The 19,445-nt window shown below is 40.1% G+C and overlaps 4 protein-coding genes across 5 annotated transcripts; all 4 read left to right on the top strand.

Annotated features, from left to right (window-relative positions):
- The first annotated feature begins 106 nt into the window (after positions 1-106).
- On the top strand, positions 107-985 carry uts2d (urotensin 2 domain containing). Of its 2 annotated transcripts, none has more exons than XM_085928674.1 (5): positions 107-240; positions 326-430; positions 509-546; positions 617-704; positions 806-985. In XM_085928674.1, exons 1-5 carry the CDS (start codon positions 141-143, stop codon positions 829-831), a joined length of 357 nt encoding a protein of 118 aa, XP_085784800.1. In that variant the 5' UTR covers positions 107-140; the 3' UTR covers positions 832-985. The 2 variants fall into 2 exon arrangements, with proteins under 2 accessions (XP_085784800.1, XP_085784799.1); XM_085928673.1 differs by having other exon boundaries at positions 141-240; positions 281-430.
- A 1,086-nt stretch (positions 986-2,071) lies between these two features.
- Positions 2,072-4,387, top strand: LOC147047004 (uncharacterized). The gene is made up of 2 exons (XM_085928175.1): positions 2,072-2,236; positions 2,364-4,387. The coding sequence occupies exons 1-2, from the start codon at positions 2,218-2,220 to the stop codon at positions 4,157-4,159; spliced, it is 1,815 nt and encodes a 604-aa protein (XP_085784301.1). The 5' UTR covers positions 2,072-2,217; the 3' UTR covers positions 4,160-4,387.
- A 2,040-nt stretch (positions 4,388-6,427) lies between these two features.
- On the top strand, positions 6,428-9,928 carry LOC147047003 (uncharacterized). Its single transcript, XM_085929007.1, has 2 exons — positions 6,428-6,631; positions 7,558-9,928. The coding sequence occupies exon 2, from the start codon at positions 7,565-7,567 to the stop codon at positions 9,236-9,238; it is 1,674 nt and encodes a 557-aa protein (XP_085785133.1). The 5' UTR covers positions 6,428-6,631; positions 7,558-7,564; the 3' UTR covers positions 9,239-9,928.
- Positions 9,929-10,156: 228 nt separating this feature from the next.
- On the top strand, positions 10,157-13,330 carry LOC147047002 (uncharacterized). Its single transcript, XM_085929006.1, has 2 exons — positions 10,157-10,265; positions 10,348-13,330. The coding sequence occupies exon 2, from the start codon at positions 10,357-10,359 to the stop codon at positions 12,523-12,525; it is 2,169 nt and encodes a 722-aa protein (XP_085785132.1). The 5' UTR covers positions 10,157-10,265; positions 10,348-10,356; the 3' UTR covers positions 12,526-13,330.
- The last annotated feature ends 6,115 nt before the right edge of the window (positions 13,331-19,445 follow it).

The raw sequence follows: 19,445 nt of genomic DNA, 5'->3' as shown, positions 1-19,445 counted from the left end.
ATTTAATACGTAAGTGGCTGACTGGCTCCGCCCCCCTGGCTCGGAAACGATACATATATCGAAGGGATGGACTCAAGGAAGAGAATCGCCGCCTTGAGGAATTCAAACAGCGCAGCATCTGGGACCATCTATTGAGTGTCATGGATAGGGTTAGAGTTGTCAACTATATCTTGGGACTTCTGAGTTTGTTACTCCTGCAGGGTGTGATAGATGTGCAAGGAAGGAACTTTTTTAATGCAGGTATGTTTCCTTAACCAGTCTTTGAAATGCAACGGGTCAGATGATGATTGGTTTGTTGTCTTTCCATGCTTCTTTTTGTCTACAGGTAACCATGTTTTGAATCCAAAAGATGACATAGATATCCAGAGTAAAATTCTATCACTGCTTCTGCACAAAAGTCTAGTTCCACTTGAAAAGAATGACGCTCCAGGTGAGACATTTGCAAATGAAAAAAAAATGGAGGAAATTAAATCAATGGGATGTTGAGGTTTTTTTTTCTTGTTGCTAGGGCTTGAATTGGTGGATAAATTGGCTGATTTAGAAGAGGTAAGGCTTCAGTCACAAATGTGGTCAGTTTGAAAAGTCTTACTGATCTAATACTGGTCTCTTCTTTAAGTTGGAGTCACTGAGGGACGATCTGGAACTGGAGAAGGAAATCGCATCTAATTTAGTAGACAAACCAATCACAAGGAAGAGGGGTGAACGTAGGTCACTTTTGATATCTCTGAATTCATTTGCATGCTTGCTTCTAGATTGAAGTTTAGTCATGTCCCGTTTAAAATCACAAATTCTCTTTTGTCTGCAGCTTGTTTCTGGAAGTACTGTGTGTGACATGGGACTCCACGAAAATAAGGATCGATGTGAAATCTTGCTGCAACGCCCAGCATAGCCTTAAGAACCCACAACATCACTTATGTGAACACTGTTTATTTCAACATCATGATTAATCAGCGTCCTCAAGAAATCGTCGTTTCGAGGTGCTCCCCATCAAGCGACCGCCGGTTTAAGACCAGTTATTTGCCTCTTGCTTTAGTGTGTCTTCATGTTGCTCTCTTGTGGCAAAATGGAGCATAACATTTTTTGTACATTGCCAGAAAGCATTGTAATAGAAATAGATTGTTCCTTTTAAAAAAAAATAATAAAATGTCAACGTAAAGATGTGTTTTGTGTGATTTAAGAGATCTTTGGTGACACAGAAAGGACATAATATATTTTAATGAGAATCTTCGGACTTGAACTATGAAAGAGGGTCAAGCTTTTGGAAACACTGGAGCTGTGTGTTTGAGTAAAGGGGATCCGACATGTAGTGTAGCCTCCGCAGTGACAGGTGAATTTATGTGCAGTGAGGTTTTAGAAGAGCGTGACATAGCTGAGTCACTGGGCTTTGCTGGAATAATGGGAGAGCTAATGTGAAAAGACCTCAATCCCACACACCAGCGTGAACAGTGGCAGGCTCGGCAAAAGCAGACTGAAAACATAGCTGTCCCCTTAAAATCTGGAAATTTGCATTTGAAAAAACAGAGAAATAAAAACGGTACAGCGAAATGTCTCTACATCAGTGGTTCTTAACCTTGTTGACAGTACCAAACCCTTTTTAGTGAAATATTTAAAAAAAATTCAAATTCAAGACATAGATGTTTTTTTGCTGGTGCTCAAAATGAGCCATGTATGAACATCACCTTGTTCAAAGAACAAAACCAACATGAACTCACAAGAAATGACATACCTACAAATCGGTGTGACTTCTGCTGTTGACTTTGCGAGACCAGTTCAGATATGCGTCATCACGAATTTACACGATAAATCAGGTGGGTTCGGACCACCGCAGTGGAGGCTCTGCCGAACCCCTGAGACTGACTTACCGAACCCCTGAGACTGACTTACCGAACCCAGGTTAAGAACCACTGGTCTAGTTATATTTTTAGGACAAGGATCATTTTTTTCATATTGCTGTTTGTAACGATATCATTGTCAGCTAAGATAACTGCCCCACACTGAACGACATTACGTTGCATCACCGCCCAGTATAAGTACAGGGAAATGATCTAGCATTCCTGCGTGCCACTCTTGACTGGTTATCACTGACAACACATTGAAGAGGACTCCTAACTTTGGACTTTTGACCAGGCACAGCCACAGTTGCGCATATATAGTGCTCCAAATCAATTTGGGCTTAATAACGATATAAATAATAGATTAACTATATCGGACGAGAAGATGGATTATTTTCTATCAGGTGAGTGGAATGTTGAATGTCGTTATTTGAAAAAACAAAAGACCTGATGTTTTTTTTACTATTGTCCCGCTTGAATACATCACAAATGGAATCATATTAATAAGTATACTAACACGTTTCTGTGCAGAATTGATATTATTCCTCTCCATGACGACCTTCTTCACCAGCAATGCAGCCTGCCCGAGCATCTGCAGGTGTCTTTCCAACGGCATGGTCACGTGCGAGGGTCATACCATTACGGATACACCGACACAGCTGCCCATCCATACCTACACACTGATTTTGGTCCAAACAAACATGCACGTCATAAGTGAGCAGAGCCTGGAGAAAATGAAGCTGATGACACGTTTCAGTCTAATCATCAGTCACCTCCATACGATCCATCCCCGGGCTTTCCATTTTGTTCCACAGCTCAAGTCTCTTAAGCTGACACTCAACGATCTTTCAACACTTCATGCGAGAGTTTTTAGCCCACTGGTCGCTCTGGAGGAACTTCATTTAAATGCCAACCAACTGGAGGCAATTAGCGCCGACATGTTTGAAGAACTTGTTGCTTTGCAAGATCTCGATTTGAGTTACAACAAATTGTCCAGTGTTCCTTCAGGAGCTTTCAGCAAACTGGTAAACCTCGAAATCTTAAACCTTGGCAATAATTATCTCAAAACTCTCTCCCCTACAACCATTCGCTCCTTGATCAAACTTAACCAGCTCAGTATTCATAAAAATGAATTGAAGGAGTTAGAACCTGGAATGTTTGATGGACTAGTGAACCTTGAGTATCTCCAAATTCACAACAACAAGATAGCCACTATTCCTCCGAAGATATTCTGGCCACTGACAAAGTTGAAGAATCTCACTCTGTCTTCAAACAAACTTCAATTTATACCTGAGAGGACCTTCTACCACATGCCCAAACTTTTTAAACTGACCATCTACAATAATCCACTTTTGTCACTTCCGGACGAACTGATGGGTCACATGCCTGAAATACCAGAATTGTACCTATATGCCACAAATCTTACCACAGTGCCTGGAAATCTATTTGCCAACATGTCTGGGCTGCAAACCCTAAACCTTCATTTTAACCACAGGCTTAGTGACTTGCCTCCAGATCTGTTTTGCTGTCTTCCTGAACTTCAGAAGCTCTCGCTGAAATCTAACAACCTTCAACAGCTGCATCCCAAACACTTTTCCAGATTAAACAAACTGGAAATATTACTCCTCAACAACAACACCCTCATGAATCTACCCAAAAATATATTTCAGGAGCTTGAACAACTCATAATATTGGATTTGGAAAACAACCGACTGACAAACCTCCCAGAAGATATTTTCAAGTCCAATCCATTTGTAGAGGTCGACTTGAGTGGCAACCCGTGGGACTGTACCTGCAGCATCAAAGCTTTGGTAAAATGGATAAAACATAATAAGCACGCAGTTTTTAACAATGACAATGTAGTGTGTCACAGTCCTCAATACCAAATACTCCGTACCCTTGACTCTTTACACGATGAGGAACTGAACAATTGCAACATGACAACGGTCACTCCAAGTTGCACTCGGACACAGGAACCAACTCAAGAGTCATCTCGGACAACTCCGACAGCTACCGAAGCAGCTTCCTCACACGGAACCCGAACAAATATCAAAACAGATGAGATTTCCTCCACCTACGACATTTCGCCACCATTTCATGATATCATTGTTGTCGAAGAGGGACATGACTTTGTCCACCACAACTATTATAGTGGTTGGGTGTATGTGTGGTTTTTGCCCTCAAAAGCAGTCTTGGCAAGCTTCCTCATGTTTTCTCATATCCTTCTTGTGGCCGTCGGCGTGTTTCTCATCCTCGCTAACATGTATGCTATGCATCTTCTTTGCAAGAGGGTAGACGAGATAAAGGAACAATTTGTACGCATTTAAAGGGGTCATGTGTTACCAGGTGTTATAGTAGCTTTCAAAAATATCAAGAGAAAAAAAAATCATGAATTCAATATGCTTTATTCACATCTTGTTCTTTTACTATACTGCATCTAAAAATTATATCCAGCAATGCTTATGTAATTTTTTTCCCCACATATTTGAAAAGCCTCACATTTGTATTACGAAATAAGACCAATTTTAGGGGGGGGGGATACTTAATGGTCTTTCCAATATACATATTTTTTGTCTTGTCTGTAACGTTTACATTGCAGAAAATAAATGCACAAATATAGTCAGTTTTTTATGTTCACCCTTGTAATTTATGTAGCTTTGCTATTATTTGTGACCTTATGACAACCGTCACTCCAAGTTGCACTCGGACACAGGAACCAACTCAAGAATGTGTGTGTGTGTCTAGTGATATGAAAAAAGCTGCTCTCAAAGGTTTTCCAGTGTGTTTCTGGCTATGATATGACTATCACACTTCCTCTTTCAATAAGAAGGACAGAGAGCGGATATCTCCCAATAGAAACTTACAGGCAAGCAAAAAGCCAAAGTGCCAACTCTTGTTTTTTTATTGTTTTTAAAAAAAATATATAATTTCTAATGATGAAAATGGCTGTGTAGGTGCAGCAATGGTATGAGATAGTGTCCAGAAAAACAATCAAGACAATTAGCTATGGTCTTTGAAAAGATTTCAACTTTTGCATAATGACTGCAGATGCCACAAATTCCATAACTTTAAAACAACCCACTAACAATAGGAGGATGAGTTTGTGAGCTGCTCCCAAGTTCGTTGCCATGACAACGGGTGATTAGGATTTTCCAGTAGGCTGGTTTTGCACAACAGGAGGTATAAACCAGCTCCCATAACACACACAAACACACACACACAAACACACAGACACACACACACGTACGCACACAAACACACACGCAGGAAATGGTGCAGTCGAAAACAAGCGGAATGATTGCAAAAAAAAAAAAAACTGTGACACATGGGATGAAAGTTTTAGAGGGCAAAAGTACAATAATTTCAGAACAATCAGATTAAGGCGTTTTTTTATTTTTGTAAGGCCCCAGAGCATCACTTAGTAGAGGTTGTTCTGCAGAATGTCTGACAACTGAGGTTTTTTACATTGAGAGAGACATTCATAAATCACTTTGAAGCAACAATAGTTTTTAAAAAAGTACCTTTGGTCATTTTTACAGGTTCCGTTTTCAAAGAATTTGAATTGAGAATTACACACTTAAAAGTAATGCATGCAGTATGATCCTGGATATAAAGTAATTAAAAAAAAAATCTTCAGTAGTGTTTAAAAAATGTTAAACGCTCTTATGTGTTTTGTGCCGTATGGAATAAATCCACATGGAGACCCAATTGTAGTAATGTTGGACGATTGCAAGTCGGTGGATCTAGGAGAGGGAGACCTGGGAGCTAACTTTAATCATGGCCAATCAAAGTGGATCCTTTCATTCCTATTTAACATGGTACACTAGCTGTGTGCTGGGCTTTTTTTCTAGTGATAAAAATGCATTCCTATTGTACTATTATACTCTATTATATTTTTTATTGTGGCCCTAACTCTCTCTTGCATTATGAAGTATCACAAAGTGTAAAGTTAATGTGATAAAATTTCACAAATGATCATAACTCTTTTCTGAATTTCACCCCCTAGTGACTATAAAAACATTTTCCCATATGTAGTGTGTTAACAGATAGGGTCTGTGCGTTATGCGGTTCCACCCTCACTATCTGGATTTTGTGGTAAAGAAGCAGTTTGTTTAGGTTCAAACATACCGTCCAGCCTCCCCTGATGATTTATTGCGGACTAAATGTTATTTTTCACATTGCAGCCAACTAATTCTACATTCCAAGGATGCTATGAATAAGCTGTTTAATGGAGTACAAAGGGCATTTCCTTGCATTGAGCATCTGGGCATTGCATGAAAGGAAAGAACCATTGAAGGAGATAACAATGTCATACACACAACAATTTCTTTTGAAATAACAACAAACATTTCCTCTTCACATGACCTCAATCTTAAATACAGCATCTGTTTCCTAGAAGAAAACTATTCTCACACACACGGTTCAATAATTACAACCACATGGATCCTCCGAGGCCTCAATATGTGCATTCAAACTAGTTCTGACGCCACAGAGGGTGGGACTTGGGACTCTCCCCCCCCCCACACCCTTACCCAATTGCCCTCCTTTAACAAAAACCTGCGGAAGAAACATTCAGGACTGTTTCGCAAACTAGGACGACGATGACCAGCTACAGATTTCATAAGAGGACCAAAGAAAACTGACAGAAGGAGGGATTCATATGATGATGAAAACCAGGAAAATGTGATGGTGTGAAATTTTTGGAGCAGAATTTCACAAGTTTAAGAGGACAGCAGTGTGCGCATCAGAGATAACGTCAAACTCCCCGTGTGTGTTCAATCATCTACTAACCATCCAAGGTAAGAAATGCGTTTGTGTATGTTACAACATACTTGCCGAAACTATTCCAAATGAATAAGCTCGCTCTTAAAAAGTAAAACTTTCTGATGTGAAAAGATGATACATTACTAAATCTCTATACAAGGAGATCAATGAGTTTGCTTTTTCCCGTTATATACATATGAATAGACTCTCAGTAAGTCATACAGGAAATAAAACAAATCAAAGCACTTCATGCTGAAGCAGATATGCCTCAGCCCCTTTTGGCACACGCTCCCATAATAATCCATCACACCCATGCAGGAACTTTTTTTTTTGTCCAGTGGCCTGATTATAAAATGTAGCTTTTTTTTTAAAGGAGATGTTATGCTTGTCTCACCAGTCTTCCTCTTAAAAAGAAAATAAGGAAACTACTTGGACAATGTCCTTGAAATTTGTCATTACGGGGTTGCTCATGGGAGCATAACAAAAGAATTAAATACAGAAGAAAAAAAAAAGAAAAATAAGCATTATTAACACATTTCGTGGTTGAGGATAGGAATCACAGTGGACCACTGAGTCAGCATTTTATGTTGGCATATCTTTCCTTGACGAGGAATGACATTAATTATCTCACCCGCCGATTGTGAGAACCATTATATGATGAAATTGATTTATACGGTGAAATCAGTTCCTGTGAACAACAGTTTGGACCTTTTCTGTCAAAACAGTAATCACAGCAGGTCTGGGATTTTATAGTGCGCAATCATTTTATGTTCACAACAAATTATATTGATGATAAAAAAAAAATTCTGAACAATTCCAAAAACTATTGACCAAAGAAATTGGCTTTTTTTTGACAATTCAGATGTGTCCTAATTACAGAGAATCTCATGAGTAGCATTGGTGGATAAATTAAAAAAATGCAGATAATCCCACATTTCTGTCTTTTTTTTTTTTTTTGTAGGAACATAATGGGCCCTCCTCTCATCTTACATGTGCTGCTATTTCTCTGCTCCTTCAACATTGCTGTTTGGGCGTGTCCGGATGGATGCCAATGCAAAGGAGTGGATACGTTATGCATCGGTATCTCAAAAATTCCTCCTTTGCCGTCATCCACAACGTCTCTTTACCTCTCAAAATGCAACCTCAACTCTTTGAAAGCAGATGATTTTTCTTCTGTCACTCACACAACACAACTTGCCATTGACGACACGGTTTTAGAGGCGATTCAACCTGGCGCATTTGATTCCCTTGTGAACTTAACAGCCTTAAAAATGACTGGATTAGAATTGAAAGATCTACCAGAGGCTTTGTTCCAAAATCTTCAGACACTTGAGACTCTGAATCTGAATACAAACAAGCTAGTGGCACTGCGTCCAAAGTGGTTCTCCCAAATCAAAGTTCTCAACGCTCTTGATCTTACTCAGAATCAACTGAGCGTGATACCCATGGAAACTTTTCATGCGCTTCCTGAGCTGGAGTACCTGTTGCTCGCGAGAAACAATATCAGTCAGTTATCGAGCGGGACATTCAAAGGTCTTTCCAAGCTGAAATATCTTCGACTCAATAAAAATGTGCTCCAAGAAATACCCAGTGGAAGTTTTGATGACCTGGAAAACTTGGAGGAACTTTCCCTGCAGGACAATCGTATTACTCATCTCCAACATGACTTATTCTCAAAAAACCCCAAACTCACAAAGCTGTTCCTCTCCAACAACCAACTGAGGACACTTCCACAAGGCCTCTTCTTGCACATTCCCCTGCTAGCCCAGATCTCCTTGTATGAAAACCAGCTGGAAAGCTTTGGTCCAGGGGTGTTTGGTCCCATGGCATTGCAAGAGTTGTGGCTCTACGACAACAAACTGAGTCGTATCGAAGACGACACCTTTAGAAATCTCACTCAGTTGCGTCTCCTGGTACTCAGTCGCAACCGGATCGGCGACGTATCTACCGGAGCCTTCCGAGGGTTGGAACACCTCGGTGAAGTATCACTTCACACCAATCTGCTGAAAACATTACAAGCTGAGACATTCCAAGGTCTCCCCAGCCTGGTAAACATTTCTCTGGAGAACAATTTCATCAATCATCTGCCTATTGGTTTCCTCCAAGGTCTAAGTCACCTGGGAGAGATTGACCTCAGAAATAACACCCTTGCAAACCTGCCACAGAGAGATCTAGATGCCATATCTGTGGCAGATGAGATACGTCTTGAGCAGAACCCCTGGAGGTGCGACAAGGATATTCTGCCTCTTAGCAAGTGGCTGAGAAAGCACCCATCCAAGGTCAACCACACACTAATGGTGTGTGACACGCCCCTTAGTCTGAATGAGATGATGATAAGCCGGTTGACAGAAGAGAACTTCGGGCTGAGTTCCACGCAGCAGACGCCGATGACCTCAACAGAGAGGAGAAGCAAACCGAATTCACCTGCCGTCAAGACAACATCTTCCTCAAAGTATGAAGTCACAAGCAGCGGACAGGGAGAGGAAGGTCACGTTCCTAACCATACTTCCATCATCCTCATTGTCACCACAGTCATTGCTACAACCATTATTAGTGCTGCCATCATTGGCTGTCTATGCTGGAAGAGGAACAAGAAAGGACGGGCGCATATAGGCCACAGGAGCAGGAACTCGGTGCTCTAGATGAAATGTGTATGAAAAAGACAAAGAAAACAATCAATACAAAAAAAAAAATGCCATGATGATAACGTATTCTTACGCTGATACACATAATCTACACAAGGTACACTACACAAATATCAATGTATCAAAATCAAGGATAATATCTACGAGGATGACCATGAGCTAGCACCTAAGGAGCCTTCACATTTTCATATTTGATGTATAGTCCTGAACAGTTATGCAACACCAAAAGGTCATATTCAGTCACAAATATTGAACCGTCTTGTTACGTAACAAATCTAACTGTAAACAGATGTTTTTAAAGATTTTACTGCTGTATTTATCTCACTGACTTTTCATTACTGCAACACTGACATCTTCTGCTGGTACCGCATAACTACATTTATACTCAGCATACAAATTTAAACACATTTGAAGTGAATGCAATATGCTTCTGCAGTTTTTTTTTTTGGTTTCTTTTACATTTGGATGGAAGAAATACTTCCATGTTTGGAGAAATGTTATGCACTGAAAGTAAAGCGCTGTTTTGAAACAATCACCCCTGTAGTATTTATTATTCTGGGAGCACATTGAACTAGAATTCAATTTCTTTTTTTCCCCCCACTGAGACATAAATGCATTCCTACTACTGTAACCATTTTAGCGATCTCAAGGAACAGAAAAGAAAAGTTAACTACATGAAACCGCAGAAATGACAAGGTAATTGCTCTCATCATTATTAGACCAAGGTAAGTTCTCTCCTATTTTCCATATTATTCCGATGATTTCAAGTGTCCTGGAGTCACATAATGTACCTCAAATACTCTTAATTTGATTTGACAAAATTCACAAAATAACATTTTTTTTGTTTTTTTTCACGCTGCAGCTCTGTGCTGTAATTAGTTTGAAAAAAAACACAACTTCCTTCTCCGCCCTTATCTCCAGTCACAGGAACGTGTTCGGCCGCACCCTTGAGGGTCACCGGCAACATCGATAGACAAGAATTTGCATTTCCTTCGTGCTGCATCTTTTCGCAGAAAATATTCAGGTAGGCAAAGTATTTGGCTTTTATAGTATTTAATTTTGATGAGGTTGTCAATGTGATTACAAAATCTTTCTTTATGTTCTAGTAAATAAGCATGGAGAAACAACACGTCATCCTTTTTTTTCTCTTTTCAATTTTGGACTCCTTATCGACTCAAGACCATAACTGCGAACAGGGGAGCGTCTGTTCTTCAGACAAGCAAACAATCTTTAACGCCGCAACAGAAATCCCTCGCATTATAAGGCCTAACGTGACCGAAGTCCTCTTTTTGGACGGCAACATCGCAACAATCCCCAAAGGAGCCTTTGTGGAAAACCCCCACTTGGAAATGGTGGACTTCATGAACACAAACAGCTCCGTTATTGAGCCGGGAGCTTTTGAAGGTCTGGTGAATATAAAGCACATTGAGATTTCCAACACGCCGCTAACGTCCATGCCTGTAGGAGTCTTTGCAGGCCTTAGCAACCTGGAGAAAATTGTTCTAAAATCAAACAAGATCCGTAATCTTGAGCGAGGGCTGTTTGATGGTCTTAAAAAGGTAAGCGAGCTTGGGTTACATGGAAATGAGATTGCAGCCATTGAAGATGGGACTTTTGATAGCCTTGAGAACCTCATGGAACTCAATCTGGCTAAAAATCGCCTCACCGCTGTAACAACCGACTGGTTTTCCAAGCTAAGCAAACTGACCACGCTGAAGCTCTACGAAAATCAACTAACTGCTCTTCCAGAAGACATTTTTCACAATTTACCAAATTTAAAAGAAATTTCTCTGAAAAGCAACAAATTAACAGCGTTATCAGCCAATCAGTTTCCATATAAAGACAAACTCACAAAGATTGCTTTGGATGACAATCTCTTTACAGATTTTCCAGAAGGTTACTTTGTCGGTTTCCCGAATCTAAAAACACTGACCGTGTACAACAATAAACTATCAAGCCTTCCACCTGTGCTTTTCGGTGAACTGACCAAAATGACAGTTTTAAGTTTCGCTAAAAACGAACTGAGCGACCTGCCAAAAGCAATTCTCAGTCCTTTGAGTAAGCTTTCCAAGCTCGATCTATCCAACAATCACTTTGCTACTCTCTCGGCTGACTACTTTGAAGGACTCCAGAGACTCACCGCTTTGAATATCCGAAACAACAAGATAGACTCTTTGGGTTCAGATGTTTTTGAAAAGATTCCGACGCTGACCTCCCTGGACATGTCGGGCAACAATCTTCAAACACTCCCTCGAGATATTTTTGAACCTTTAAAACGTCTCGGTCAAGTTTATCTCCATGACAACCCCTGGAATTGTGACTGCAACCTTATATCCCTCCATCATTGGATAAAAGCGAACCCTGCAATCGTTCGTAAGCCAGTTGTCTGCCGGTATCCAGAAGATCTAAAAGGACAGGAGATCAAGTCATTGGTAGAAGAGCAATTTGTTTGCCCTACTCTTGCGTTCACAACCACCACGTCGCCTACGACTGTTCTCACAACTCTACAACTAACCACAACCACCACAACAGCAATGGCAACCACTACTTGCCCACCCACGCCTACAACAACTACACCTTCACCTACCACGGCTTCTACCACGACCACAGCTGAAGAAACGACGACTGACATGAAAACAACAACGCAGCAAACAACACCAGTCCCGACTACATCAGTCACAACAAGTGCACAAGTAACAACCGTACAGACAACCATTGCGATCACAACCGCGCCAGCTAGCACTGCGACGTCAACTCTACAAACAACTACAACCATTTTATTAACAACAGCTACACCGACTGTAACATTGCCGGCAACCACGCCCACAACAATGATAACTACAACCACACCAGCTACCACTACGCCAGCCATCACAACTCTGCAAACAAGCACAATGTCAACAGCTTCACCCACAACCACATCAATCGCAACGACACAATCAGCAACGACCACAAGGACACCCACAACCCAAATGACCATCACTCAAAAGACAACACCCCTTCCTAAATCCACAACCCCGCTGGTTTTCACCTGTCCCATACAGCCCCATCTCGAGAGCTCGCCCAGTTTGTTATCATACGAGGACACGAGAGCAGCATGGCGGTGCAAATATCAGGCGCTGATGTATGTCACGCTTCTGCTAGTGGAGGTAACTTGCACATTAGTGCTGGCTAAGTACATCGTGTCTCTGTACCGCCTGCTGCAGGGCAGGGAGAGGATGAAGCCTGAGGTCAAACTCACCCACTTCTCCTACAGGAAAGAAGTCATCCTGAGGCCTTTGTAGGACACAGACTATTTGAGATATTTCAAATTGATCAGATCTCCTCATTAGGTATCACAATAATTCAACTATGGACACCTTTATCATCATGCTGCCTTTCGTCTTTGGGTACTGTGACTGCTGTGAATTTGTTTGGCAATTTGCAATCATATCTAAAGCTGGGGTGGGTAACCAAACTTTGAGAACATTTGATCCAACTCACTTGGTAATTATGAAACACGAACCTCACAGGAAAGTTTATAAACATTCCAACCAACAAATGCTGATAATGTAGAATCATAAACAGTGATAGTTGCATTATGCATTGTACATACATTTAATATCGTAAATATAAAAGCTACCAACCACACTTTTATTGATAGTGAATTAAAAATAGGCAATACTTATCACGATTTGACCTGCTGATGTGTTTTTGAAAATGACCGTGGGTGGGCATGACTACTTTCAGGAGGAAATGAAGCTGAGGAAATCCTATGAAGTGCACCACTTGGCTACTTACAGCAAGGGGAGCTAGAGAACTAATATTTGTAACTTTACACTGCTATAGTATTTCTCAACAGCAAAACAAATATATATATTGTCTGAACCAAATTTGCAGTGTATTGAACCCACTCACTAAATTTGGTCACACTTTTGTTGTGAAAGGTCTGTTTGGATGCAATGATGTAGTTTCACAGGAAGAGTCTAGTTTTGTAAATACAAGTAAAATGTTTGAATGAGTGTTTAAGATTCTGAGAAAATGTGGGGAAGTTTGTACATTGACCAAGTATGTTTGTTTCTGGAGAAAAAAAAAAGTTTGAATAAAATATAACAGCATCTTCCTCTAACCCATGTTTTCCTTTTTCTATGTAAAATGAATGAAAACAGCAGCACAAAAAAATAAGCACAGGAAGAGTGAGTGAGTGAGTGAGTGAGTGAGTGAGTGAGTGAGTGAGTGAGTGAGTGAGTGAGTGAGTGAGTGAGTGAGTGAGTGAGTGAGTGAGTGAGTGAGTGAGTGAGTATGACCGAGATAAGTGTCATTGCCCTAATGAGAAATGTCTCCTTTGCTTTTCCCCAAGTTGATGATGAGACATTCGCCAGTGTACACAAAAAAAAAAGGAACACTAATGTCCACATTCATGGATGAGACATTTGGCTCCTAATTGGCCATTTGCAATTAAAGTGGTTCTGTCTCCTCTGTTCTATTATCCCACAGGGTTGACTAAACAATGGGTCAAAAAATGTGGAAAGCTTTGAGGATAATTGCAATTTCATACCATAATGCTGTAATTGATAAGACAGCAAACACGTTGTACTTGTGGTTTTCATGTCTTCTTGTCAACAAGAGATTCTGGGTTCGGCTTGGGTTGTTTTTATGAGGCGTAGTCGCCAAGCACCACAAGTAACTTACAGACCTGTTCTAAAAATAGATCACTTCCGAGAAATGTTGTTCAAGTGCTTTGAAAATATAAACACCTAACCATAGAAAGATGCACACCCACTATTTTTTTTTTTAAACATGAAGACCTTGAGATACATGCTGTACAAAAATCCAAAATCCATGCAGTGTTAACCTAACCTGGATTAACCCAACATCAAGCAACTGTGACCTTGTCGTGGCAATTTAAATGCAAATTTGAATGAGTTGGGGAAGCCTGCATTGAAACAATATATGTTTGCAGATAAGGAATTATGATAACGCTTGCACAAATTACTTTTGTTGCTAGCGAGGACGTAATCCTCCAAATGGATTCTTCCCTCAGAGAAGTAATTGTTTTGTTTGTAATTGTTGTCTTTATTTTTTTAAATGTAGTGTTGCTCATTCTAATATTAATTATAATAACAATCCTGTTTGTTTTACATCAACTAAATAGAGCCATGGGAAAAAAGACATTTTAAATCACTATTAGTGAAAATACAGATAAATAAAATTCACACTTGTTCTCTTGGCACTACTGGCAATTTTGATGACTCTAAAACAGCCCTGTGGGAATGCATCAACACTTCAAATAAAAAAAAGGACATTGCACATCCATCATTGCCACGATTTCACTGGATAACAGTGTGTAGATAATAACTTTTTTAAAGCTGTATTATCCACAACCATCTGTTGTTTTAGATCCGAAAAAATTCAAAGCTAGTCCAAATTGGCTTACAAGGTTCTTGGTCCCTTAAATAGTGGCAGGCAGTATATACAAACTATTATAATCCCTCTTGTCAATTGTCAATCAGAAGGAAAGTGCACGGTTGGGTCAGACAAGATCCCTGACCAATTTACAGCGCAAATGGTCGGAAACGTGTACCATGATCCCAAACATCGAAGGGAAACTAATGATTATAGGAGTTACTGTCTTGTTGTGGAACAAAGCGCGCTTGTAAAATAGAATAAATGATGTTACGTTCCTGTAAGCTTTTGCTTGTTCATTACTTGGAGGCCGCTCCGATCGATGCTGACATGTTGATGAAACGTTGTCCCTGTTGACAAACCTTGACATCGGCTCCAGGTAATTCATCTCTGCCACTCAAGTCACGTTCCAAGATGAAAAGATAAAGTAACTCCGAGCGACCCCCGAGGTGTGAACCTTGATAAGATTACAAGGCTTTCCCCCCGAAATCAATGATGTGAAGTCTCAGCCATCGGCTAAAGGTGACTTTAATGGACTGGCTGTCAAGACTAAATGCTGGCAAATCTAATTAATGAGGGCTTTGTACAAAAGAAAAATCGGAGACAAACTTGGCAGTTGGTGCCAGATGTTTTTTTTTTTTCCACTTCATTGTTTTTGATGAATGTGTTTGAAAATGTCTACAAAAAAAAACCCTCATTAGGGTTGATACTGATCAGGATAACAAGTTTGAAACCTGCCACAATACAACGTGATCATAATCCATTTCACCACTTATAACAAAGCCTCGCATCAAGAGTAGTGAACACTTAAATCAATCATCCATCTAGCCTTCCATACTACTTAAGCTTCTTTAAACTTTTTTGTCACCATATGCTACGGTGTTCCAAAATCTAACATGTCAAACTCAAGGCCCGGGGGCCAGATACGGCCCATCACATCATTTTATGAGGCCGGTGAAGACAAATTGCACATCAAATTCATGTCAATAAAAAAATTGCAAAATATGTTACCACTTTTTTGCTTGTTTCTGATTATTTTTCATCATTTTTCCACAACAAAAATGAGTTTGACACCCCCGATTAAGTGTATCACACTATACAGTTAGTTGCCAATGTATATGTGTTTGACTTTACTGTTTCTTTAGTTTTTTTTTCCTCTGCTGTCTACTGCCAATGCAATGAGAATCATAAAAATGTTCATGTGGCGTTAGAATGCCCGATCAATGAAATTCCCATGAATGAAATGACTGCAGAATGGAATGCAAAGACAGAGGCAAACAGTCCACCTGATGAGCCCCCACTGTTCCGTAAGCCTATCTAACTAATTATATCACTGTCCTGTTGTTTGGAGAGAGGTCATGAAGGGGTCACTGGCTGTCACCAACGACAGCAAAGCAGCAGTGAGAGAAGATCGTACCATCTCTGTGCCACAAACGCACGCACACAAATAGGGAATTCAATCCGCTTTGATAGGATTTACACAGCAGGAAAGCAATGATGACTCACCTTTCATGAGGCAAGTGAAATCGTTTTTTTGTCATGCAGGGCAAATCTAAGAATATCAGTGTATCATTTGCTTCTAACGCTTCAAACATGAGACACGCACTTCATCCTGACAGCGTGGGGCCTATGCACAGATGAATGATCAGGAGTTAAATATGATCTCCACTCACTTCTCAGTGATCGACATGACATCATCCATAAGAGGAGATCTTAAAACCGATCTGCAGGAACTCTAGCGAGTCCTGTTAGGCTTACGCCATATTGATCACGCACCTCTCCTGTAAAGGGAGCCACTTGGATTGGCTGGGAGTCATGTTCAGTCCCACAACGGCGCAAACGCCCATTTCTGCTTGCGCCTCGCTACGAAAATACCAATAAGAAGAAACCCCGTGCTCATTCCTGGAGGGCAACTTAATATCTATTATTTGATTTGGTACTTAGTAAATCCTTTCAACGTCCCCATCTGTCGGTCGGACTTATGCTTTTGAATCACCACTGTTATTTCTCCAGACATTTGGCAATAACATTTGTAAGCTCCAAAAGGACTTCCTGTAGAGACGGTTGAGTAAGTGGACGCCCTGTGGCGAACGGGATGTCTAATTAGGATTGTTAGAAAACTGAGATAATTATCAACACGCACAGAAATTAACCACCCTCTGGCCACCTTACTAACATTTCGCTATGCCTTTGTGATGAAGATTCCACGTCTGCCAAACTGGCCAAGCGAGTGAGCGCTCAAATGAGCGGATGACTCATCGCTTTCCATACTCATTGGTATGATGGACATGATAGATCCTGTTGGAACATTCGAGAAAGGTGAACAATTGGAAACATTCAAATGGTCCATTAAGTATCCATGTAATTAACAGGCCAAGCCTTATATTCATAGAGAAATACAGAGATTCATTTTCCGTGTGACATTTGTAAAAGAAAGTGTCACAACTCGATTTACCGATGTTTTGAGAATGCTTTATTTGATACTCATAACCTCTGCTGGTGCACTAATTGATCCTGCCACATGTAATAAAGTGCACGGATAAAAGAAGAGCGACCAGAGGGTCAGCCTGACGAGCATGTGGCCGCAAAAAAACCTTTTGTCAGCCACCACGCACTTATATTTGCATTCTAAACAGCCTGTCAGCAATCATCAATAGGTAGCGCTAATCAAAGAAGCCTTGATTGTGGAAATCCTGTCTTTACTGGGAAATGCTCAAATACTTTTTTTCTGTAATTAATGCAAGCTCGGGTTAATCTGGAGCACTTCAGTCAGCATTACATTTATGTGTTTGCAGTGCGGATGAATCAGATTTCTGCATACATCTGAGGGAATATTTGAGAAATATGAATTATGAATCCCTCGTCGTGCACAGACAACAGCAGTCATAAAGAAGGCAGAACAACTAGATAGATCTTCCTTTGTCAACACGTCATGTGGACATTAAACATTTAGGCCTCGTGATTGCCAACATTAGCAGTGATGGGTAGGGTGGGCACTATTTTCGGGACACTATTATGGGGATGTCATGGAAGGAATCAGAGCTGAACGAGGGAAGCTGACTTAATGAGAAGGCGTATGAAAGCATTACTGGCATGGCCGCAAAATATACAATAGACTAGCAGGACGGTAAAAGCAATTTTCATCGGAACAATCCATACATCATAATGGACTGTGTGCATGCAGAAGTGCACTTTCAGTGTGTAGACAATACACTGAATTGGTCCAGTGTCTACAACAAAACAAAAATGTTAAACTAATGTGAAATAGTTCATATTATGGATAACTGATTTAATTTTGCCCTCATCTATAATCCGGAGCACCAAAAGGAACCAATTTTAACCTCAGATGTTTTTATGAACAATGGTGACTTTGTAAACTTTGTTTGAGATTCAAATAAATCCATAGAAATTATTTGCTGATAATATTCATTTACATATGGACTCAAAAAGAAGCATCAAACTTCTTGAATTGCAAAAAAATACAACTCTGAGATATAAAAAACGTAATCTCAAGTAAATCAGATTACTTGCAAGGGAAATATTCATGTCATTTTTTGTTTACATTCTCTCCTTTTCTTTGTCACTGATTAGATTTTTGCTCTCGCCGGCAGCTTTTTTTGCTCGATGTACGTATGAAGCCTCACTCTTTGGAGACGTTCACAGGTTCCGTCGAAAGATATGAACGACTCGTCAGTCAGCGACCATTAAGTCACTGACAATGTGTTTTATTGTACATGTAAACCAAGAATGTTCAATATTAGATGACATCACATTCAGACAGTTTTAATTATAGCGGAAAGGGAGCAGCAGCCGCTTGACGGATGGCCCGCGTGTCGTTTTGATGAATCACTCTCTTAGTTTAGTCTCAGATCAATCTCCTCCAAAATTGGGAGATTTGGCTTTGACCTGTTTTTAGTAAAACAACACCATAGAAATTCAATCGTGGTGTTTTGGTGGTTTTAGTGCACAAGCTCATGATATTTATCCTTGAGGGGGAAAAAAAAAAAAAAAAAGAACCCTGGTGAGATTATTCCATGCTGTTCAATGCATCATTGTTAACCAAGAGGCTTTAATCAAACTCTGACATGGAGTCGGATGCCCGCAGACACTGATACTCCATTGAAATGTCCCGCTAGTGCTAAATCATTCAAACTATCTGTCAACCTTTTGCCAAGTCAGCTTTCAGATACGTATACTTCAACTGTGTGTTCAGCACATGTCTCGCGGGTAAAGTGAAGTCAGTCCTAGCCATCCATCAAATATGCAATACATCGTGAGATCATGTAAACATTCACTCAAAGATGCAACCTACTTCGGTGGGTGAGTCGCTCAACTGGACTACACACATTACGATAATTGGGACGAATTGATTATTTTCACACCGACAGATTATGCCATTTTTTGGAACACTTGTTTTTTGTGGTATTATTTTATTTTATTTCAATTTATTTTATTTTCAAAAGAACACAGGTGCTAAAATAAAGACCCACTTACCAGATTTGGCCCAATGTTCTTGACTTGATTGTTCAAAACTAGTGATACATAATATGTAGTGGAACTCTAAATAATCAATGTACGAACAATGTGTTTAACGAGAACATGTGGAAATGTTCAACACTGATATTATGCACATTCTTTTTGAGAAGGCCATGTCACTTGTGATATTTTTGAAACATCGCATCCCATTTTGGCCGGGAGATGAGAAGCATGATATAAAATGAAAATCTTAATTTTTAATCACACACTTTGTCAGATAGACATGTGGTCTACGTCCGCTTATTAATGGCCTTGCCAAATATACTACCCCTGTCTATTTTGA

This window comes from Syngnathus leptorhynchus, chromosome 13, assembly GCF_054491065.1.
Source record: "Syngnathus leptorhynchus isolate UIUO chromosome 13, UIUO_Slep, whole genome shotgun sequence".
Lineage (NCBI taxonomy): Eukaryota > Metazoa > Chordata > Actinopteri > Syngnathiformes > Syngnathidae > Syngnathus > Syngnathus leptorhynchus.
This window is presented reverse-complemented; position numbering and strand designations above follow the sequence as displayed.